General features: G+C 38.1%; 1 protein-coding gene across 24 annotated transcripts in view; it reads left to right on the forward strand.

Annotated features, from left to right (window-relative positions):
* The window catches only part of LRRC4C (leucine rich repeat containing 4C), a 1,216,832-nt gene extending 1,200,551 nt beyond the window's left edge, over window positions 1–16,281 (forward strand). For 20 of the 24 annotated variants that reach the window (XM_060303337.1, XM_060303327.1, XM_060303330.1 and 17 more), the window contains one exon: window positions 10,730–16,281. In XM_060303337.1, coding sequence (XP_060159320.1) covers window positions 10,772–12,694 — 1,923 coding nt within the window. In that variant the 5' untranslated portion in view covers window positions 10,730–10,771 and the 3' untranslated portion in view covers window positions 12,695–16,281. Of the gene's footprint in view, window positions 1–6,688; window positions 6,712–9,425; window positions 9,578–10,729 lie in introns of those variants that run through there. The other 4 variants (XM_060303325.2, XM_060303345.1, XM_060303346.1 and 1 more) reach the window with 3 other exon arrangements.
* The last annotated feature ends 265 nt before the right edge of the window (window positions 16,282–16,546 follow it).

The raw sequence follows: 16,546 nt of genomic DNA on the forward strand, positions 1-16,546 counted from the left end.
CTCCCAGGGGACATTGGCAATATCTGGAGACACTGTAGATTGTCACAATTGGGGGTGTTACTGGCATCTAGTGGGTAGAGGATGCAAGAGATTTAGGCTTTATTCTGTAAGCACTGGGAAACCATTGTTGGGTTATGTTTTCTTGGACAGTTATTGTCTAGGTCCCTGTGTGTTGTTACACAAAGTGTGTAAAGTGTTACTTTGCAAATCTCCCTCAGGAATAGTATAAAAAGAAAACACCAATTTTGGAGATAAGGAAATGCATACGTTAATCATTTGGTGGACCTTGAATCCAAGAAAAAAGAAAGAACAAAAAGGAAAGGGAGAGAAGTGAAGTCTTAATGCATTGGGAGGGCTCCAACCTTAAAAATATTAGTGCAAACGAGAATGCAGGTATTGTTACAAACAGGCACATTTCCGATCATTGGTACTGTCTGATTTCATTTCCTGAAGAGTGAAATATCAAATAGTATATGTCACTTGAGGTTTTAAGCTTTTTTCCTTGGGTATGCATTTCACTAAACCAACACAGCAAGCAACTATCATAAAAATGCAAATATAGCCCTGAGCACCTCGAATCCCACCCTTTAGTTCCAGAAACAAGTAGTCAACTATATTTCATTTCTTCATAAATAATCAAGCACAGCAAGTGAACATGATCAAAAGAATTCATAAACAGCCAAAACTATGTACTAGGTATGCTTATCTCTCCTGCATCATGTGAGGCTAAACAAGCAGGGAAAAAACAAATTAATTTTATTTTTAGCCTTGCCAAGTCTTTAGCTATATTTCTAAGTCTGCTTTCCTAACACGAAGTAGATTTGACTTTCTGTAGCTAAGACAAAGTTGGAGCTGCCAACGCCTACCCCAATACCTTGCCTAATCCATGCTGTTCTTTTCGATTGTGATGGAAGAATTAGACATTTTTCACCCAAGGATTTTCTAATTAATGGTTCAAATGTGTTCTAGAAGCAGAAATGTGATGATCAAGAGACTCTTCCATTTTAAAGAAAATTTGAGGATGATTTGACTTTCGGTCTATAAGAATTCTTGTTCTCTGCTCTAAGTGGTCTGACCTAATGGAGGGACCCAAAAGCTGAGTCAAGCCTCCTTAGTTCTGCAGTCAAGCCTCCTTAGTTCTGCAGTCAAGCCTCCTTAGTTCATGTGAAGCAAATCATGGAAACAACTTAATGCATCATCTACTTGTAATTTTCAAGGCAATCATGTTATTTTAGGCACATACAGCAGAGGGCATTATCTGGCCAAACTTAAAACAGGGCTGCTATTGACAAGAATAGATAAAGAGAAAGAAATAAGGAAGGATTTTCCTTCCCAAAAAATAAAGAAAATTTAAAAAGTAAAAATAAACAAAGAGAGCAAGAAGACAATGAAATGAACTTTATATTGCTTTGTTCTCTCCACCTTTTCTCTGTAGGAAGACTTCTATGAAAATAACTAAAAACTGGACAAGAATCATTCCAGAAATTAATGAAATTTCTATTATGTGAGTTGGACTCTACTAGATGCTAAGGATCAATTAGTAAATATGATATTATTTAGGTCCTCAGTGAGCATATAGCCTTAATTATCTACAAACTGCTTCCATCTGCTTGAACACTCATGCATTCATTCATGCATTTAACAAATGTTTGATGAGTATTTTTCTGGAAGAATATCACTAGAGTAGATAAGACGCTCCTCCAAGGAACTTAACATTCCACTCAGGTGAGACAGGCAGTAAGAAAATAAACATTGAAATATATGAGGAAAATATTAAATTAGAAGTACTCTGATGACAGTTAAAATGGTAATCTGATTGATGGTGATGGAGGGTCTGCTTTAGGCTGGGTGATCAAGAAAGAATTTTCTGAGAAAGTAGAATTTAAAGGGAGTCTTGAATGAAAGGAATATCAACCATGCAAAAACCAAAGGACAGGTGTTGCAGGCAGAGGGAACCTTAGTGCAAAGGTCCTGAGGAAGGAAAAGGCTTGGAGCATTTGAGGAACAAAGAAAATTCAATATGGTTGAAGACAGAAGGCAAAATGAAGAGAAGTTGAAAGATAAGAAGGGTTAGGCAACTATCAGATAATCATATGTTGGAGGCCAAAACAGTTTACATTTTGCTCTAAAAGGGTATGAAGTCAATAGGAGCATTTTCAGCTGAAGAATGACATGAACATATTTATATTTGTAAACTTCATTCTAGATGCCGTATTAAGAATTAATTGTGGTGAAGCAATTGCAAAAGTAAAGAAACTGGTAAGAGGGTATTTCAGTGGTCCAAGTTAGAAATGAAGATGATTTGGCTAGAAAGGGACAATGAGGAAAAGTAGATAGATCCATTTATATTTTAATAGTAAAGTCAGTATTTTAATGAATAGGGTTGTGCTGAATGTAAATAAAAAGAAAAGTCAAGGAAGATCCTTACATTTTTGCCTTGAGCAATTGGATGTGTGGTAATGGCATTTACGAAGGTGCAGGGCAGGTTTGGGGATTTTCTTTCAGTATATGGTACACCATTTAATTCATATAATTCTCTCAATGTCTATTAATGTTATCATCGCTCCCACTTAGGAAGGTGCAGTTCAAAGAAAGCTAATTTACCAAAGAATGGTTATGCCAAAGAATACTTGGCCAACCTTCTAACTCACCTCATTTTACTCTAAATCTGGTTTTTGTTCCACTAGGTTTTGCTGATATAGATTGGGTGTCTTTCTATGCTTCAACATTGTTTCAAGTTGGAAAGTACAGTATGTCCTCAAGAAACCAAAACTGAATGTGTGTTTCATAGTCCTTTTTGTATAATTTACAATGTGGACATGAGCAGCATTAGAGATCAAAAATGCATCTTTCCTTACTTGTGCATCAGTTTCAAAAGTGATACCCTGCTCCCTCTGTGTAAACCAGTATTTTTTAATGAGACTACATACAGAAGCTAATTTTGCCTTCACTGGCATTTCATGCTCTACAGGATTTCAACTAGGGATGACTAATTTGAAGCTATACATGTCTGAGTAGTCAGATAATCAGACTGAAGATCAGTTCCATTCTGTTCTAAAGTAATGCTAGGGGTGTCAATTACTGAAGTCATCTGCCTTTTCCATCAGCCACTCCTCTTTCCAATTTCTTTTATGCACAAGGATGGAGCCTTCCTAAAATAATGCTCTCACCAATGCCCTTCCTGCTTAAGAGCCTGGAGTGTCTTCCTAAGTTTCTTTATTGAAGCAAATCCAAACTCTCCTACCAGGCATTCACTGCCCCTCAGTTGGGCCAACTTACCTATCTAAATTCTGCTGTGTAAGTCTTCTGCTTCCATTAAGTCATTTTTCTTTTATTTCACTCTCCTACTCCTCTTCTTTTACAAGTCATCTATGCCTTCCTCCATCACCTGCCTCAATGCAAGGTTATATCCCTTTAAGGACCTACATAAAATCCCAAACCCTCTTCTTAAAATTTTTCTGATTATCTATGACATTTAAATGTTTTATGGCATTTAAATATCGAATACACTGATTTACATTAGTACCTAGATACACATATGTACACTTTTTATTCTTGATAGGTATCTATGCATTTGTATTACAGCTCCAATAAGTTTGTAAAGTTCTAGAAGCCATGGTCACCTTAGCTCTTTTCTATCCCTTCTTACACTCTCCAGAACGTAGCAACATGTTAGCCACATGGGTTGTTATGGTTTTTTCTTCCATTAATACATATTTCTCTCCACTCACTGCTTTTTCTTATCTAATGATATTGTAATCTTGTCACTTCTAAACACTAAACACATGTATTCCTTTACTATAAGTTAGGTAAGTCTTCTAGAAAAGTGAAAATGCAGATCCAGGTGGTTTTTCTTTCCTTAAAAATCAATTTTTAAAAATCCCAACTTTTTCTAGAAACATTGCAAGGTCAGTGTATATAGCCAAAGAGCCTCCTGTTGACTTGACAGGTTCAGTACCCAGGTTACAGCCATTTAAGCCTTGTATCACTTCCATTACATTTGCCTTGAGGGTCAGCCCTGGGCGTATTTACAAAAATTTTCTTTCTCTGTACATGTGCAGAGCCATATATTCCTGCATGAGGGAGGAAAGCTCAACAGATTTGCAAAACTGGGTTTCGAATGGGAAAAAATAATGAACTATATTAGGAAATAGTTGTAAAATAAATTTGATTTGGGGGGTGAGCTATCTTTGATAATGATGTTATTTAGTTTGTTGCTTTTCCTTTTCCTGTGTATTCGAGCACTCTTTAAAATGTAAAGAGCTATCCAGAGAAATGATTACAATAGAAAGCCTTCTTAGCAAGGTGGGGATGAGCCTCGCCTCCTTTCTTATAAGCAAATCATTTTGCCTCATCTTACCTTGTTCTCTTTGGTAGGTCTCAGGTATATAATGGTATAAGAAATCAGAATTTTTCTGTATTATTTGCCTTTTCTTTGCTCTTGGTTTGGGGAAGTGGGAGAGAGCGAGAAATAGAGATAGAGAGGAGAATGACTATGAAAGCATCGGGTAGGTCTGGCTGTAAGTAACCAGAAAAATAATGAACTGTTTATACTGTAAGGAATTGATTATTGCACATAATAATAAAACACAGAGGAAAAACTGTTACAGGATTCATTTATTTAGCTGCTTGTCACAATATCAGAAATGCAAATTCTTCCCCTCTTTCCATGTTTTCCTTCCTTAGCACATCAGCTTTGTCCTCAGGCTGCCTCCTGTCTTGGCCACAAGATGGCTGCAGCAACTCTCCGTATCTTATACCCACAACAATACCCAGAAACAGAACAAAGAACTACTCCTTCCCCTTGTCTTTCTTCATATTAGTGGGAGAAGAAAAAAAAAATCCCAGAACCCCCTCAGCTGACCTCTCCTCACATCTCATTGGCCAAATTGTGTCACATGCCCAGACTTGATCAGTCTCTGGCAATAGGAATGCTACAACCAATGTTTATTTAGACAAGAACTCAGCAAACTATAGTCCAAAGGTTAGTCCACCATCTGTTTTTGAATGCCCTGTGAGCTGAGAATGTTTTGGAATTTTTAAATAGTTGAAAAAATTTTTAAGAAAATTTTGAGACATATGAAAATTATATACAGTTCAAATTTCAGCGCCCATAAATAGTTTAACTGGAACATAGCCATGCACAATCATTTACCTTTGTCTAGAACTACTTTCAAGCTACAATGGCAGAGTAGAGTAGTTGCTACTGGAGACCATACGACCTATAAAGCATCAACTATTTACTATCTGGCCCTTTACAGAAAACGTTTGCCTAGTACTAGCTTAAACCAAATTCTATGAACTAATCAAGGTTGGGCCAGCCTCTCCCAAAGCAGATAATATAGTTTTATGATTGTTTTTTTTTTTTTTTGGAATGAAAGTCAATCTTCCTGAACAAAATTTTCTAGGGAAAGAGTATGCGAGTAGGATGTTGGGTTGGCAACAAATTCAGAGAGAGACAGACAGAAAGATTAGAGTTCAAGCATATTTTAGGTGAATAACTCATCTTTAGTTCTGTTTAAAAAGTTGATTCTGAAAATGTCACCAACACAAACTGTTGGTAAGACAGAGCTGAGTTTTTTGCTTACTAAGGGGAAGCACCACCCCACAGAGGTCCAGGAGAGTCTATGGGTGGAGTGGTGAAGATTAAGCCAGAATTTATTGAGAACTGGAAGTTTGATTTTTAGGAGAATTGTTCAATGTGGGAACTTGATGAGGATCAGGTAAGAATTATGATACAACAATCCAGGAGTGGAGAAAACACCGAGGTGAAGCAGAAGATTCAAAAAATCCTAGAGCACAGACTTCTGTTAATGCTTTCCCTGAAAGAGTTGATAGATCTTTGGGCAAGTTTCTCTAAGGACAATGAAACTGTTTTGGCAGGAGAATTTCAGAAGAGGATAGAGATGCTGATAGAGACCATGGCAGAGCTAAGTCAATTTGATGTTGATGGTGAGGTATGGTGTGGAGGTCTCAGTCTCCTTTCTAAATGTGGGGTTTTGCTTCTCAATGTTTAGAGAGGTTTGTTGCAGATACATGTGATTGTGAATATGTGGTCTGTTGAGATGGGATGGCTGATTGTGGTTAACTAAATGTATCTTTCTCCCACCTCGCTTGCAAACTAGTTCCATTGTCTGGACAACAGTCTATGCTGACTTAGCAATGATACTGTGCTACTCTCCCTCCTTCAGTTCCTTCTGTGTCCTGAAGCATAGGTAAGGAAAGAAGAAAGGTCTGTTGACAAAAAGTCAGGATATCCTCTGGGACAAGGCTAAAAGTATTATAGTTTAATTCAAAACCCACACAGATCCATTTGTAAATAAATGCTATGAGATGACATCGTAATGGAAGTGTGTACTTTTAAATTGATTTCCTTTTGATGTGATAAAAACATCTTCTGAAAGAGATATTGAAACCTGGCTTTCGATGGAAAGTAACATAATTCAGATTTTAAAATAGAAAACCTTTTGTTGATAGTAGTTTACTCGATTTCAGCGCATGTACCAAGCTTTATTTGCGGCAGTTTATAAATTAGCTTTGAACCAACTATAATTCATAAATTGTTCCTTATGACTGATTTACAGGCAATCTCATTAATTGCAGTAGCAAAAAGACCTTGAAGTAAGCAAGAAATAGAAAATAAAACAACCCGGGGATTGAAAATGGGGAGACACACATACTCTACGATTAAGAGCAATGTATCATATTTCGGTATGTTTTACTGATAGTATGTTTCTGATAATTTACTGATAGTATGTTTCTGGTCATTCCAGTTCATCCTTACCACAACTTTGAATAATAAGTATTAGTGTTATTCCTATCTTATATAAGAGGAAGAAGCTCCCATCACTTTTTATTTTAAAATGTAGTAAATATTTATTACTTATTATGAGCCAGTAACTTTATCTGTATTATGTGACAGTGCTAACAAAAGCCTTTTGAGTAAGTAACTCTGTTGTTTCCCTTTTACAAATGCGGAAAGTAAGCTATAGACAGGTGAAGTAACTTTCCCAATTGTAGGGTCATGGGGGTTAAAGCAGGCATATAAATTCAAAGTCTTCATGAGCCTTTTCTCTGACCACCGGACATGGCTGCCTTTGTTATTTCATATTTTAAAGGGATAAAGGTAGCAAATGGCAGAATAAGGACGTATCTTTTTCACTTTTGTGCGATTTCCAGTCAACCAGTTATTTTGACCTCTGTTGCCAGAGACCCTAGGATTCTAGAGAGAGTCATGGGGTGGGAGGTGGGAGGAGGGATGGAGGAGTAGGGCCCTATGACCCCAATCCTAAAAGCATCTATCAATTAATATAGTAGAGATTTTATGTGCTGTTCTTTTTTCTTTCTTTCTTTCTTTTTAAAAATTCCCTCTTACCTTCAGAAGTGTGTTTTGGGGAAAGGGGAACATATGCAATGAAAATACTGAATCACATGAATGACAGATTTTCTGTGGTCATGATCACTGGCAATTTAAATAAGATTCTACTTAAAATAGAAATCTACAAGGGTTTTTAAGGTTGTGTTTAAACTTACAATGAAGGAAAACTCCCAATCTAACTCAGGGTGAGAAGCCTGCCAGCCACATTGTTGTGGTATGAATAATTTCAGTGGGTTCTGGAACACAGGAGCTATCCCAGTTGCCTGGTATCTAGCCCTGGGATGATGAGGGCAGAGGGATAGTGGCTCAAGTGTAAAGAGCCCTGTAAAAACTGATAAAGGAAATGATTGGGGTACTGGCTTCATAATGGTTGCCTTGAATATGAAAGGCATGCCTGTGAGCCCGTCCTTTACTATCTCTAGGAATTAGTTAGCCCTTGGAGGGGCAGTCTCTCCAGGATAAGCACAGCCCCGTATCAAAACATCAGAAAATACAGAAAATAAAAGGCATGATTAAATACATTGGTACACATCACTATACCAGGTACTGTGCTGTCAGGAGGCTAAGAAGAGACCATGAGACATGGCCACTGTCCTCACGGAGCTCAAAAGGTAGTGCAGGAAACAGACCCAGGGACAAATGATCGTAGTACTGAATGGTGTGAAAAGTCAACCTAGAGCTGCAGGAGCCCGGAGAAAGGCAGCAAGTCAGTTTGCCACAGAAGGCTGGAAGAAAGAGTAACAACTCAGCACCCAGTGGTCAAATTTCTTTGCTGCCATAGGGAAGGAGACCAAAACAAGCCTCTGAAGCCAGAAAGCATCTATGACTTTAAACCTCACCTTCTTGAGATTCAGGTCCTTTTCTGCCGTTCTGTGAATGTGGGTGTATATTGAAGGGCTGCTAATGGCAGATACATTTACTGAGTGAAGAATCTCTTTTTATAGGAAAAGAGCCTCTTCTCTGTCTTGTGTACTCTATGAAGATGGAGTTATTTACAAATGTTAATTAACATTGAGAATCTCACCACTGGTAGAAGGGTTATACTCCTAAAGAGGAGACAGACGGCCCTTCTCTCCTCAAGACCTTGAATGGTAGGCATGCAAGAGATGACCAAAAAAGTCCACTTGTCTCTGGAATTGACTTTTCTCTAAGGCTCACTTGGAGCAGCTGGAGGATCTTCCTAATTTTTCTCCTTGCTGCTGGTTTCTTCCAAAACTTTTCTGTCTCCCTGTTAATCTAACATTATCATTCTTAAAAACAAAGCTCATGATAGCATTTCTTTGTATAAACAGAATATGTCGCCTGTAGGATAAAACGGGGACTCTTAAGTTTGGCGTAACCAACTCTTCAGTCTGGCCCCGATCTTATCCCAGCTTCTTTCCCATTCTCTTCCCCAGGCTTTCCGTTCTCCCACCACAGAGGAATTTTTATGGTGCTTTGGTTGTACTAGCATCCTTCATGTTTCCTTGTCTTAGCTCAGCCTGGTCCCTCTGCTCTTCTTTCTTTTCTTTATCAATTTCTTTTACAAAATCTAAATCAGGTGACCCTCCTCTTTGAAAATCTCCTGATTTACCAGCACAGATTGAGTTACTCTGACTTCAGCTCCCTCCTACCAATGTGGCTTGGCCTCAGAGCAATGAACATACATTATTTTGTTTCATCTGTTTGCCTCTCTGTCTTACCTTCTGAATTATAATTCCCTCAAGGATGAGGATTATATTCTTCACCTTTGTATGCTCAGTACTTAGCAAAATGTCTGGCTAAGGGAAACAACAATACAGTAGTAGTAATAATAATAATATCTAATATTATTGAGTTCTTTCCATATGGAAGGCATTATTCTAAGCCCTTATGAACATTAACTAATTTTATTCTGACAGTAACACTAAGGGTTATGTAATTATGTCATTCCCATTTTGCAAGTAAGATTGAGCCATGGAGAGGATAAGTAACCTGCCCAAGGTGACACGTAATAAATACTAAATTATTGTCTTAGTGCCTTTTTGAATTGGATATGGTGAGCCTCCACACTTTTTTTTCTTCCCAGGAGATTCACAGAAGAGGCACTGTTTATTGAGATGAGAAATTTGGGAGAGGTCATTACACAGGTGCCCAATCCATGATAAGCCAGTTGAGTGGGGTTTATACTGAGTAACACAAGCGTTGGAATTCCTCTTTGTGCCAGAAGAGTTGCAGGAAGTGAGTTGTTTTATTTCCTTCCCAGAAATCTACTTAAAATCAGTAAGAGTAGGGACATAATACATATATAATACAGTTATACTAAGATTTTTTTCTGTGCGTAAACATTATGTTTCATGGGGTGTGATTTAATTTGTGGTATATCTACATGGGTAGCAGTTGGCTCTGTTGTCATGAGTTTTTGTATATGAACATCTCTAGAAATTTATGTATATTTGTGCATGTCATTATTTCAGTGTATTTTCACAGGAACTATATGATAAGTTGCCAGTGTTTACAGCTCAGGTCACCCCCAAAGGAAAGGTATTTTAACAAAATTAATTGTGAAAAATATTTTGCTTTTGCCATCATTCTTGCAGAAACTTTTTCATGGAGTTCTTGAGATCATATTCTCCTGGACTGATGAGCTGACCGTCTAAGCCCTGGTTCTGTACTTACTAACCATGTGACTGCATGCATGTCACTTCCCCTACTATTAAATTTCTTCATCTTGAAAATGGAGTCTGTAACAGTTCCTTCCTCAGAGGAATGCTGTAAGGATAAGAAAGGATCAGGGCATGCAGCCTGTGTAATTACAAAGGGCCCCATACTCAGAAGGGCCCATGCTTGGCTTCATGCCCTACTGTAACTGATTTGAAATTCTTAATAATTTTTAACAAGACATCCCATGTTTTCATTTTGCCTTGAGCCCTGCAAGTTATGTAGCCATTCTTGGATAGGATTGTTTGTGAACTCCATAGCCTGTGGTGCCTGGCACATAGACTAATCCTCAATAAAATGCCAGGTATTAATAATTTTGCGAGGGAATTTTTAGTTTATTGGTATAGCCCCCACCCCAATTTTATTTTCTGAACTTTTCCAATCTGGTCTGGACATTGAGCCTAATTGTGGGGTACATTTCATATGTCCTCATGCATTCAGCTCAGACTTGGTTGGTAAACACTACAGTAAGGCCCTCTACCTCATTCTTCCATTGCTCTGTGATTGCACATCTGATGGAATATTGGCTGTGGATGGCTGCTGACTCAAAGTACAAAAACACTTCTCTATAAATATGAGCCAGATCGCTTAATAAATGACACTACATACAGTGACTCCAGAAAGACATCTGGAGGAGATCTAATACTCTTTTTTGCTCTCATTGTATTGCAGATTATTAGAACTCCAGAAGGACCAACACCAGATAAATTATGAATGTTGAACAAGATGACCTTACATCCACAGCAGATAATGATAGGTCCTAGGTTTAACAGGGCCTTATTTGACCCCCTGCTTGTGGTGCTGCTGGCTCTTCAACTTCTTGTGGTGGCTGGTCTGGTGCGGGCTCAAACCTGCCCTTCCGTCTGCTCCTGCAGCAACCAGTTCAGCAAGGTGATTTGCGTTCGGAAAAACCTACGTGAGGTTCCAGATGGCATCTCCACCAACACCCGGCTGCTGAACCTCCATGAGAACCAAATCCAGATCATTAAAGTGAATAGCTTCAAACACTTGAGGCACCTGGAAATCCTACAGTTGAGTAGGAATCATATCAGAACAATTGAAATTGGGGCCTTCAATGGTCTGGCAAACCTCAACACCCTGGAACTCTTTGACAATCGTCTTACGACCATCCCAAATGGAGCTTTTGTATATTTGTCTAAACTGAAGGAGCTCTGGTTGCGAAACAACCCCATCGAAAGCATCCCTTCTTATGCTTTTAACAGAATCCCTTCTTTGCGCCGACTAGACTTAGGGGAATTAAAAAGGCTTTCGTATATCTCAGAAGGTGCCTTTGAAGGTCTGTCCAACTTGAGGTATTTGAACCTTGCCATGTGCAACCTCCGAGAAATCCCTAACCTCACGCCGCTCATAAAACTAGATGAGCTGGATCTTTCTGGGAATCATCTGTCTGCCATCAGGCCTGGCTCTTTCCAGGGGTTGATGCACCTTCAAAAACTGTGGATGATACAGTCCCAGATTCAAGTGATTGAACGGAATGCCTTTGATAACCTTCAGTCACTGGTGGAGATCAACCTGGCACACAACAATCTAACATTACTGCCTCATGACCTCTTCACACCCTTGCATCATCTAGAACGGATACACTTACATCACAACCCCTGGAACTGTAACTGTGACATACTGTGGCTCAGCTGGTGGATAAAAGACATGGCCCCCTCCAACACAGCTTGCTGTGCCCGGTGTAACACGCCTCCCAATCTGAAAGGGAGGTACATTGGGGAGCTTGACCAGAATTATTTCACATGCTATGCTCCTGTCATTGTGGAGCCCCCAGCAGACCTCAATGTCACTGAAGGCATGGCAGCTGAGCTGAAATGTCGGGCCTCCACGTCCCTGACTTCTGTATCTTGGATTACTCCAAACGGAACAGTCATGACACACGGGGCGTACAAAGTGCGGATAGCCGTGCTCAGCGATGGGACGTTAAACTTCACGAATGTAACTGTGCAAGATACAGGCATGTACACATGTATGGTGAGTAATTCTGTTGGAAATACCACTGCTTCGGCCACCCTGAATGTTACTGCAGCAAACACTACTCCCTTCTCGTACTTTTCAACCGTCACAGTAGAGACTATGGAACCTTCTCAGGATGAGGCAAGGACCACAGATAACAATGTGGGTCCCACTCCGGTGATCGACTGGGAGACCACCAACGTGACCACCTCTCTCACGCCACAGAGCACAAGGTCAACAGAAAAAACTTTCACCATCCCCGTGACTGATATAAACAGTGGGATCCCAGGAATCGATGAAGTCATGAAGACTACCAAAATCATCATTGGCTGTTTTGTGGCCATCACACTCATGGCTGCAGTGATGCTGGTCATTTTCTACAAGATGAGGAAGCAGCACCATCGGCAAAACCATCATGCCCCAACGAGGACTGTTGAAATCATTAATGTGGATGATGAGATTACAGGAGACACACCCATGGAAAGCCACCTGCCCATGCCTGCTATTGAGCATGAGCACCTAAACCACTACAACTCTTACAAATCTCCCTTCAACCACACAACAACAGTTAACACAATAAATTCAATACACAGTTCAGTGCATGAACCGTTATTGATCCGAATGAACTCTAAAGACAATGTCCAAGAGACTCAAATCTAAAACATTTACAGTTATGAAAAACAAACAATCACAAAAAAAAGACAGTTTATTAAAAATGACACAAATGACTGGGCTAAATCTACTGTTTCAAAAAAGTGTCTTTACAAAAAAAAAACAAAAAAGAAAAGAAATTTATTTATTAAAAATTCTATTGTGATCTAAAGCAGACAAAATTATGTGTATTCCTCAGAACCTGTTTTTGCTGCACTTATTTACTATTTTCCCACATCTTGTCCCTGCCTTTCCCAATCGCCATATTTTTCATAGGAGATCTCAATTCCCTAAAGAACTGGTCTAGGAAATTTTGTAAGAATTCTGTTACACTTTGAGATTTTTATGGTGAATTCTAGTGGTGAGATCCAGTCTCTTTTGTCTTTCTTTTTTTTCCTCTGTCTTTTCTTTTCCCCCTCTCATGCCCTTATGAAGTAGTCCAATGGGGAATGCAATATTAGAAATAGATTTTTAAGAGAGAACAAGGAAAAAATGCAAGATCTTATATTTTTCATGTAACGACCTGTTCTGTATTTATGAGGAGGACCATACAATGGAAAACAAAAAGTAAGCAAACAATAGATTAATTTACATATGAGCATCTATAAAACCCATGATCTTTTAAACAAATCTAGAACCCGAATTTGTAGATCAAAAGCTAAAAATAAGATTATAAATAAAATATTGTTGTTTTTTCTGTACCTGGACACAACTCATTTGTAGTATGGCTCAAATGTGAGAAACGAAGGTAATTAGATTTCCTACTTTCTAAGAAAGATAATATTATAGTAATCTCCAATCACAGCACCAATCTCTACAGGGTCCTGTTTCAATGGATGACTTGAGTTTTTGATCTATATTCAAGGATGCTGTGGTGTTTTTTCCTTCTCATTAGGGTCACCCTTTGTAGAATGCTCAGATTAAAAAATGATGATTTTGTGAAGTAAATTCAATTCCACTTGAAAGAAAGTTTCAGTATAATTTATTCTCTGTCTCCTAAATAAAATTCTGCTGGCTAAATGAAGTGCAACCACAGAATGCAAAGGTACACTAAATTATCCAAGTTGAAAAATCGTTTTTGGTGCTGAGTGTGAGCAAACTCAGTTCAATTCAACAATAATTATTAAAGACCTACTATGTGTTAAACAGTGATGTTAGTGTGTGGACACACTATTAACAAGACCTGGTTTCTGATTTTGAATCACTCACAATCTATATAATATGATTAAAGAAATATCAGTTTATTACTGGGGGCTAGCTTTAATTTTACTGTTAGGTGGAAGGCTGAAAATCAGGACCTTAGAGTTTCAAAATATCAGGTTACTGTTATTACTAAAACCTCCTCATGGTTTCTTCCATCCTTCTGGAAGAGCTGACTCTCTTCTTCCAAATGCAGATTGTAGGGCTGTAAAGAAGTGTATGGATTTGTTGTGACAGATGGATGCTTACCAAGAGGTAGCAAGGCTAATACACTGGTAATTCACTAAAGGTACTTCAAGGAACTGGAGGAATTTTTTGGTATGAAACATACACTAGCTTCCAAGTTAAAAAGGAACTTTCTGGTTACTGGCACCTCAGCACTCTTCTGATATTTTAATATAGTATGTGTCTGACTTCTGTCTTTATCTATGTGAAGCATAGTAAAAATATACATCTCTTATTACTGGCCCTTGAAAACTGCCACCTCATTGGTGAGACAAGAGTTGACTAAGCTAGGGAAAACTTCAGCTCCTGATGAATGAGCAGCTCGGATACTCACACATAACTCCGCAGGCTGGACCTCACACCAGGGTTTTGTGATCTCCAGGTGTAAAAAACCAATCATTACTAGCAAAATAGGTCAGAGAACTGGGAGGAAGAGATAGCAAATGAATGAGACCACACGAGGATCTTGCCTCTATTTTTTGATCACCATTTTTTAGGGGCTTTTTTCTCCCTCATTTCCTACCTCCCTTTGTTAAGAACACAGTTCACATTTGCTTTTACTGTGGAGAAGACTCAAGAAAAGGGAAAACCCATGCTGGCTGTCATTTGTCAAGCTATTCAATATTGAATGTACTTAATATATTTCTAAGCTGTAGATCAGCTTAGAAACCAACCAACCAAACAACTCACCAAGGAATATCTAGTGCTAATGCAAAGAAGACTGGTATAAATCCATAAGGGAAAGAATCCTGCCTTCTCTACTTGGTTTGTGTTCTCCAAGCTCTGTCTTTGCTGATTGGAAGCCTTCTTTCATTTGAACTTATAATTCTTAAGGAGTTAGCTCCAGCACACAATTCCTTTCAACTGTGAGGGGTGGTTGAGCAGTTAGATAAATTCTACCAGAATGAAAGGTGAACTTGAACTAAAAATTTAGGTAAGAAAGTCAAGCATACAATTCAGTCCTGTAAGAGATTATAGTTGCCCTAATGAATACATATTGGAAATTATTTTTAAAACTATACATATATTGATGAAAAATTGGTTAAGCCAGACTTGACTTTTACAGTCAATTTAGAAATCCTTTTGACAAAAGTTCCTCACTACAGGTTTTGGGGATGAAAGGTATAGTGTTATAATTGTATCATTTAAAGGACACTAAAACGAATTCTAAATGTGTATGATTAGCAGTGTCTGTATTTGCTCTCAATCATGTACTTGGCTTTGGGTGCCTCAATGAGGTAGCTGCACTAATTAGAGTCCATCACACAAAGTGGACTTCCTCGGTACAGCAGAAAGCCCATGTGACTATTTAAATATCTGGTCTATCCTTGTAGCAAAACACATTTCTATTTCTGTCGCTCTTTTTATTCTAAACAAAGGCAACCAAGTGGCAGTATTCTTAAATACTCATGTGCATCAAAAATATGCCATTTACAATTAACCAAGTTAAAATAACCTAATGACAATTTTAGTATGTATATATATATTTCCTACTAAACTTACGCAGTTTACTTTGGGAAAACATCAAAGAATGCTTTAGAAAGAAGCTTCTCCAACAGTTTTTTGTATTCCAGAATCTTACTCTTTTATACCTGGCTATCACCTCAATCTCCTAAATTCTTTTGAAAATGTCCAAACACATCTGTGGTGACAAAATATTAGAAGAATTTGGTATAATTCATACACATAGGCCCTGATATAGCTTTAATCATTTTCTCTCATATTCTGAATATTCTGGAATCAAATATCATCTTTTTCAAAGATTGAAATAGGTAATTAGAACTTTAGATTGGAACATTGATCAATGCTTTTTTTGAGGAAGAAAATGTTGCTAGTCCGTGATTGGTTTTAGGCCTTATAATCAAAGAGTTAAAAATCAGGATATTATTTAAAACCTACCTACTATGAAATTCTGAATATAGATCTGTTGGGAAATAACTTGACAATAGAAGGGTTATTTACATGGGAGAAAGAAAAGGAAAGAAACATTTATAGAACAGGATTTACTGAAACATGAAAAAAAATAATTAAGTGGATGGCCCCAAGTTATCCAACATTTCCAAGGTAAATATTGATCAAGGTGAAAGAAAAACACAAAAAAACCTGAATATTTTATCCTCTTGGGATAATCTTCAACATACTTACATAAATAAAAGATTCAGATGAGTGCTTATGAGCAGTGTGGTGCTTTGAAGCAATGTAATTTTTATTTTTTTAATTTATTTTTTAATTTATATTTTTATACAGCAGGTTCTTATTAGTCATCAATTTTATACACATCAGTATATACATGTCAATCCCAATCGCCCAATTCATCCCATCCCCACCCACACCCCCTGCCGCTTCCCCCCTTGGTGTCCATACGTTTGTTCTCTACATCTGTGTCTCAATTTCTGCCCTGCAAACCGGTTCATCTGTACCATTTTTCTAGGTTCC

This window comes from Globicephala melas, chromosome 8 (assembly GCF_963455315.2).
Source record: "Globicephala melas chromosome 8, mGloMel1.2, whole genome shotgun sequence".
NCBI lineage: Eukaryota > Metazoa > Chordata > Mammalia > Artiodactyla > Delphinidae > Globicephala > Globicephala melas.